This window comes from Saccostrea echinata, unplaced genomic scaffold, assembly GCF_033153115.1.
Source record: "Saccostrea echinata isolate AGI-Se365-2 ecotype Australia unplaced genomic scaffold, CSIRO_AGI_Sech_v1 ptg000056l, whole genome shotgun sequence".
NCBI lineage: Eukaryota > Metazoa > Mollusca > Bivalvia > Ostreida > Ostreidae > Saccostrea > Saccostrea echinata.
In genome coordinates, this window is record NW_026889805.1 from 9789119 (window position 1) to 9797575 (window position 8457).

The window sequence follows — 8457 nt, forward strand, 5'->3', positions numbered from 1 at the left end:
TTGTATATCCATAAATTCATATCCTCATAAATGACAAATTTATTCAGCATATCAGTTCATTGGATTTTATTTGTATACAAGTTGCCCCTGAAATCCACTAAAATTTTGATTTGAAAAGATTATTTTGTAATTACAGTGGTGGAGATACATTTCCACTCAGGGGCCGCTCCACTTCACGTAGAAGTATTTTGCCTGTTGAAAGGGATGATGGTAAGTTTTGCGGAGTCACCTACTAATAGGAACATTTAATCATTAGAAAGAATTAATTTTTTTATAAAAATGATCGTAAAAATTCATTGCTGATTGTTTTCAACTTTCAAAGAACCAAAATTAGTGTAAAGAAGTATTCTTTTCAAATTTTGAAATCATATGTACAAATAGAAAGACTTGTATATTGTAGAAGGTCGAAATCAATTTGGGACATTTCCAAGGAGTATGGGCTCTCTGTCTCAACAAATGGTGGATGGACCTAGTACATTTCCACGGATAAGACCAACGGTCAGTTCCCGGCCAGACCTCAGTAACAGTTTGAGGTCAGTGATGTCTTCGAGGGGGAGTGAGGGTACGATGTCCACGGTCAGCTCTAGTAGTAACAGTAGTGGCTTCCCTCCCGATCATGACATGGACTCTCCTGATGGACGTATTATGATCAAACGCAATAGTGATCTGGATAGTCCTGTATATGCTTTAGCAGATCTCTCCTTATCAAAATGTAAGAGAATCATACGGTAAAAACAAGCTTATAATGAATTTACAGTAAAATAACTCTTTCATTCCCCATAGATTTTGGATATTGTATGCTTATAATGAATAAACAGTTACAGTAAAATGACTTTCATTCTCTGTAGTTTTAAAAAGTGTGATATCAGATATTGTCGATTATAATGAATTAGGTTTATAATGAATCAGTATTGTTTGTCTGTGGCACTTTGCTATAAGACTTAGTATGTTTTACGGAGTATATACTTCAGGACATGCAAAATTTATCCTTGAAATTCTTGTTTGTTTTCTTTATCTACTGAGCATTGACATCATGGATAGATCTTTTGCCTGTTTTAATTATAATTTTGTATGTTATTTTATGATCTATAATCTACTCTTGTTTTTTTTTCAGCCCCACGTTGTCCTGTGAACTGGAAGGCAGGGGCTCTGTTAGGAAGTGGAGCGTTCGGTGAGGTGTATGTTTGTCACGACAAGGACACAGGCAGAGACCTAGCCATGAAAGTGGTCAGACTAGAACAGATGAATGCTGAAACGTCCAAGGTTTAATTATTTTAATATACTTTATACATGTCATATGAAAAATTTGCATCAGAGGAAAATCTTGTTTACTGAAAGTTTAAAAAGGATATAAAACAATAAGAATGAAGTTTTAAAAGTGAAATTAGAAGTAAATTTCATTTGCATGCTATATAATTTTAATTCTCAGCATGCAATTTAAAGTTTGTTGTCTTTTATAGTCAATGTGATTTTATTTGGAATGAAGTATAATATGAATTTGGATTTATTTGGAGTGACTTATGACTTGGATTTATTTTAACAGGAAGTTCGAGCTTTGGAAAATGAAATTCATCTGCTAAGAAACTTTGAACATGAAAGAATTGTCTCCTACTTTGGTTGTGCACAAGACAAGCAATCACTATATATCTTTATGGAGTACTTACCTGGAGTAAGTAAACACTGTTTCTGTTCATAGTTTACCATGCATTAAGTTTTTTAAGTTGCTCTAATCATTCAGGTGACTTGTTGCTATGATTTTGTCTGTTGTTGTCTGTCAGTTGTAAACTTTGTAAACTTTTAACACTTTCTTCTGCAGAGTTTATCAGCCAATGTTAATTGAATTTGCCACAAAGCATTCTTCAGTGATTAGATTCAAGTTTGTTCAAATGAATAACCATAACCCCTTTCCAAAGGGAGATAATTAAGAAATCACAATAATAATGTGGCATCCTATAAAAATCTTCTTCTCAAGAACTGCTGGGCAACAAAAGAATGATAAATTGTGTACTATGGAAGCTTTCTTGTGCAGTGAGGATTCAAGTTCAAAACATGGCTCCCAGGATCTGATGGGACCACAAATTAGGATCCAAAAAATTTACATAGATATAGGAAGGAAGATCTTTCAAAATCTCTTCATTAACTACAAAATTACAAATTATTTATGTATGCAAACATCTTCGTGTAGTGGACTTTTAGGTTTGTTCCTTATGTACATAGGAAATATCTTTTTCTCAAGGATACAGGATACAAATATTTCAATTTCTATGCAGTCATATTATCCAGTGCACAAGCAACTTAAGTCTGGGGAACAGATCAGTTCCTTAAATTGTCTTTTTAGAGGATTTTGTATGCGATTGCCATCCCTATTTAAAACATTTCATTAAAATTTTAAATTGAAGGATTAGTACAGTAAGTACTTTAGGAAGAAGAAATCTTGTAAACTGTGTAATTACTGTTTATGTAGTAAATACGTCTTAATAAATATTTTTCTTTGAAAGAAAACATGGATAATAGTGAGACATGTTTATTATGAGTGAAAATTTAGATGACTTGTGCCCATTTTTAGGGCTCTGTGAAAGATGAAATCACAAAGTATGGACCTCTGACAGAAAACGTGTCCAGAAAGTATACAAAACAGATGTTAGAGGGCCTGGCTTACCTCCATAAAAATGTCATTGTACACAGGGATATTAAAGGTTTGTATGGTATCACAACCTCTATATCACCTCGACCCTTAAATTAATTTGAAGGGGAGAAATACATTGCGTAGTGTCTAGTTTAATTTAAGATGACTCAGAGTTGTCCCTAAGAATTGAAATAGTAGGGGACATTTAAAAAGTAGAAGAGGGTCTAGGGTTCCTCCCCTAACAGGGGGTCAAAGGGGAATACCAGAATAACCGGGGGATTATGTCATTATAGGTGGGGAAATTCCCCGACCCCTGGGTCTTAGAGACAACCATGTGACTATCTATGCCTCAATATAAATAATGTAAGAGTTTCAACATTAGAAAATATTTTCGTAATGGTGTATTTTGCATCTGAATTGAATAATGAAAAATTTCTAATTTCTTTGTCCTTGTAGGTGCTAATATACTGAGAGATGGCAATGGTAACATTAAGTTGGCTGATTTTGGTGCCTCTAAGCGCCTACAGACAATTGTTAGTGCCACTGGTCTACACTCCGTGGTGGGGACCCCCTATTGGATGTCTCCAGAAGTTATAAATGGTGAAGGATATGGACGTAAGGCTGACATCTGGTAAGACTTGTACTACATAAAATTGTCACGTTGGCATAAAATTTAGATGGATTTGTGTATAGATATACAGTGTATTAATTTTCCTTTAACTTTGACCAAATTATTTTATCAAGCATAACTAGTTGTATCAGTTTCTGAAATTGACAAAAATAATTGTAATTGGATAATATCAACATTTTCTTGCTGTATGATGTAATCTGAAAGCACTGTAATAGTTGACAATAAATGCATCTCTCTTCTTTCAGGAGTGTTGGCTGTACCATAGTGGAAATGGTCACCACCAAGCCACCATGGGCAGAGTATGAGTCTATGGCTGCATTATATAAAATTGCTATGGAGAAAAAACCAAGATACACATTGCCAAATCATATTTCAGAACTGTGTCATGATGTTCTTAATAAAACATTTGATAGAAATCCGAGCACGAGGCCAACTGCAATAGACTTATTAGGTCACAGATGGATAACGGGGTAAATGAAGTATTGTGTTGCAGAAGTTTCCTCAAACACGTGTTCATCTGGTAAACTTTGCAACAACAAAAACCAGAAGTGAAAAGGGAATTATCTTTGTCAAACAAAGTATATATCTCTTAGTATATCTTCTGCGGAAAATCCAGGACTTGTAATTCTGATGTATATAAAAGGAGTATTGAATACCCACAGACGTCTTTCAAGAATGATGTACTAGAAACACTTGAATAGTATCTGAGACATGTCGAATCAAGTTCCTTGGATTTGATGTGCAGAATAGCTGTATAAGATTCCAGTGGGCTTATCCAAGCTTCAGAGTAAGAGTGGAGAATACCAGAGGGTTCCGATTCTGTGCTTCAGATGGATATATCTGACAGACTCGGAATACAAAGTATTAATTAGCTATGACAGTTCTGTAATATTCAAACCCACCATCTCACCATGATATATTTCAACCTTCCATTTCATTATTTTGTTTTATAAAACCATAAGTCAGTAACCATAATGAATGTTTCATCAGGAAATTAGATATTCAACTTTGCTGTGCAAACAAAGGGCAAAAAACAAACTATGCACCAGTTTTGTCTACCAGTCAATTATTCACTTTATTTTGAAAAGAGTGCATGTCTAATGAGAAAAAAAAATCTTAATACTGACCCCTCATTCTGACACTCACTTGGACATATAGTTAAGCATAATTACATTTGTTTATTGATAAGTCTGATCATTTATACCGATTTCATGAACTGCCTCTGATTTATTTCAATTAAAAAAAAAAAAAAGAATATCAGGGTATTAAAAGCAACCCTGAATGGGATATAAATCTACATGAAATAATTTGAACAATCACGAACTGTGACTTCTATTGGCAATATATTGAATTGATGCATGATTTTGATTATGAAATAGCACACTGAGACTGCATCAGAGGTGCTGAAAAATAAATCCAACAAAAATTAGCATACATACAGTACTATGGCACCTTCGTATAATAATGGCAAACATGAACAAAAATCATCGAATTTCTGAGATTATTTGAAAAAAATGTTTGCACAAAGATGAGATGATATTACAGTTCCATTACTCTTGGTTGATTACTCCTGAGCATTGTACAGTATGTTTATTGTATGCCTTCTGTCCATTGTCACATTTCTTGTGTAAAACCTTGGTTTGTTCTGCTGTTAAGACTATTGTTTTACCATAGTAAGAGGTATCTAAGTCAGAGCATGACAAACACTGCTTTCCTCTTTACTAATGCTACTGTTGTACTTTTTATATGGTGTTCTGTTAACATGAAATCTGTATTTTGATATGAAATCATTTTTCCTGTGTTTATGTTTTTAGTAGGACAAGTACACGATAGTCAATTGATTTATTTTCCCTGCCTCTTCATAAAGGTGCAATGAATTTCTACAGACACTTCTGGGCATTATTCCCATTCAGTGTAAACTTTTTTTGCTTAATGCCATCTCAAAAAATGTTCCTGTGGTATGAGAGTTTTAAAGATGGCTTAATGTCCGTAACCATGACAATGAGTAAGCGGTAGTTCTGTGTCGGTCTGATGCTTTCCTTTTGACTTTCTCTTCACAACTGAGTCTATGGATACACAAATTTGTTTTTTTTTTTTAATATTTTGAAAACTAGGTTTCGTCCAAGTCCTGGAAATTTTCTTACCAACTCTGCTATAAACCAGTATTTAAAGGTGCATTTTAAAAAATTGTCTACCTTTATTAAGGGAAAGAAAGACCAGATTTATATGAGCAACGATATATTTCCTTGAATTTTCTGTAATTTTTTTTTTGTGATTGTTTAAAAGCATCACTTTTCTGGGTCTCTTTGTAATTTTTTGTTCTTAGGAAATGCATTTTTTTACCTGCAGTATTCATTGATTTTGTCATTAAGGGAAAATAACTGTAAGATAGGTTTGTTTCTGAATAGTTTGTCATAGAGGAAGGGAGGAAAGGACTATGTATCACGTCAGTATACTTTGTTTCTTAATAATTTTCAGCAAGTCTGATAACTAATTTAGTGAACTTTAATTTCAATTCAGTTTGGAATCTAATCAGTAAAACATATTCTGGAAAATCTTTGGCTAGGAATGATTGTTTTGGTTCTGAGATCACCTAGTTTTAGGGAGAAATTATTCTTTTGCCACATTATTTAATTTAACAAATTTATCTTGTATGGAGAGGGTATTTATTGGCACTGCATGCCTGTTGCCCAGTCTATTCAGTTGTCTGAATCAATATTGTTTAAAGTAACTAATTATGTAGTTTTATTAAGCATAAAATAATTTTTTTTTAAGAACTCCAATAAATAATTGAAAGTACTGAATGATAACCAAGTGCACATTCTCCTGGAAAGAAAAATATTTTTTGAGTCAAGTTCTTTGATGTCCACTTTGTTATCCAGGGTAGCAAAAAGAAAGGGAAGATTATTAAATTACTGTTTCCTGATACCAGATCCTAGCTTTCTATTTTATCACAAGAATGAATGTTCTCAAAGATGTATACATTATATCAAAGGTGTATAAATTGTACAGATGCTTAATGTTAAATAGTAGCTACAGATTTCATGACGAATGTGATAGATGGAAGTAAAAAAAACTCCCAAGTCCCAGTGATTATTTGTATATAAGTGTAAATAATGTGTACAGGTGTTCATAAATATATAGCACTAGAATCTATACTTAACAGGCTTTAAGGATGAGTATTACTGTTGGTTTGTCTCTCTCTACTGAAGGTTTAACTTTACAGTGTTAATTTTTAGGTAAATTCTATGAAACTGAGGAAAGCAAAGTTTGAATTAGTTGCAGAATTTCCAGTTTAGCTTCTTTTTTTTTGGGGGGGGGGGGTATTTTTTGTATTAAAAGCATTTGATAAGGCAGTTGATATTTTAAAATGTCTATTCTACAGAAAACTAATTTGATAAGGGTAAGTCTAATTTTTATATCATTTAAAAAGTCAAGTAGAGCATGCCCATCAACTGAGAGCTCACAGTGTAAGAGAGAAAACCTGTTATATTTGTTTATACATGTAATAAGTTTTTGAATGAATGTTATGAACAAATTTTCTATCATATTGAGTTATATATACACATATATATATATATATATTATATAGATCAAATTATTATTATAAAGATATTATTGTTTTGTATTGTAATCATGTGTCGGTTTATAGCCAGGCACTTTGACTGCATTGTAATGTTTTATGTATGTCACTTCTGTGAAGGTGTTATAACCCATTTTACACAGATTTTGAAATGATTTTAAAATTTTCAAGTTTTAGCCACTTGTTATAATATTTGTAATCTTAATTTTATGGAAAGAAATTCAGTTTTCATTTGTTTTAAGTGCAGATATACTGTATTTTTTGTCCCGGGTATTTATCAAAATTTGAAATTTAAAAGCAGTCTTTGAATTCCTATGGAACTTTATTTGCTAATGTGGGAATTTAAGAGTATTAAAACAAACAAAATTTAACTGGTGAATTAGAATAACTTTACAATAAAGAAGTGCTGAGAGCTCCAATGACTTGTTATAACTAGCCTGTGATTAACTTGACTATTTTTGTTAAACCTTTATGCAAATCATGAATCTTCATCACTTGTGTCATTTGTGCCTTATTTTTATACACCAATAAAATTGTGTATAAGTACATGTCTTAAAGATATTTTTCTTGAATTTTTAGCTCAATATTTAGAGGAGTATGTGATGGAAGGTGTCTGTCATCTGTTTGTCTGTCTGTAAATTGTATCAATTTCGTACACATGTAGGCTACACAAAGCTTCATAATTCTATTGACCAATTTTTAATTATGATTAATGGTGTTGCCATAACTACTAAAAGTAGAAATTGTGTGAAATTCTTTCAAAACACTACTCATACAGTTTTGATATGATTTCAATTAAATTGTGTGCACAAGAAAGGACATGCATGTATACCCAATGATAGTACACTATGAATTGATTAACAGTGTTGCCATGGTTACTGAAAAGAAATTTCCTTGAAATTATCTCAGAATGCCTACAATTTTGGTTCTATTTCATTTTCCTTGTTGATGGTTGCTAAAAATATATTTTCTGTGAAATTATCTCAAAACGCTATTTTTCCTACAGCTTTGGTTCAATTTCAATAAACTTGGTACACAGATAAACTAGACAAAAACACATAATTCTAGTTACCATTTCTGATTTGGGCCAATGATTATGCCATGGTGGTAAATAGTGAAATTCTTTCAAAAGGCTACAGTTTTGGTCAATTTCACACCAGCAGAGTTACAGTCTTATCAGAAACATCTGGTTCAGTGAAATACAATGTACTAAGTACAATGTATAATCTGGTTCATGGCTTTGAAAGATTTTATGGTTTTTAATAAGTGTGTGAGACCATTTTGGCAAAACTTTTATTGAAAGGACATATAAGTAAATGAAAATTGTATTTTTTTTTTAGTAATTTATAATATAGATTTAGTGGTTGGGGGGGGGGGGTGTTAAACAAAGCATTCATTATAAAGGACATGCACATACATGTATTTGAAGTAGATGAAATGTGCAACAAATATCTTAGCAAATTCATGTTAGTGTAAATCAATGTAATTGATTATAAATTCACTCTTAGTTTCAATTTTAGGGTTGAGTTTAAATTTTCCATTATTTTGTGGCAGTGGGCTTAAGAAATTTACTGGACAAATTCACTTGGCGTAAGAACATGCTCTACGTATGAACAA

At 32.4% G+C, this 8457-nt stretch overlaps 1 protein-coding gene across 4 annotated transcripts in view; it reads left to right on the forward strand.

Moving 5' to 3' along the window:
• Positions 1-7386, forward strand: part of LOC133173704 (mitogen-activated protein kinase kinase kinase 2-like) — a 29211-nt gene extending 21825 nt beyond the window's left edge. For all 4 annotated transcript variants that reach the window (XM_061308716.1, XM_061308714.1, XM_061308715.1 and 1 more), the window contains 7 exons: positions 137-210; positions 401-712; positions 1115-1263; positions 1544-1669; positions 2567-2696; positions 3083-3257; positions 3503-7386. In XM_061308716.1, the coding sequence (XP_061164700.1) occupies positions 137-210; positions 401-712; positions 1115-1263; positions 1544-1669; positions 2567-2696; positions 3083-3257; positions 3503-3731 (1195 nt within the window). In that variant the 3' untranslated portion in view covers positions 3732-7386. The remainder of the gene's footprint in view (positions 1-136; positions 211-400; positions 713-1114; positions 1264-1543; positions 1670-2566; positions 2697-3082; positions 3258-3502) is intronic.
• The last annotated feature ends 1071 nt before the right edge of the window (positions 7387-8457 follow it).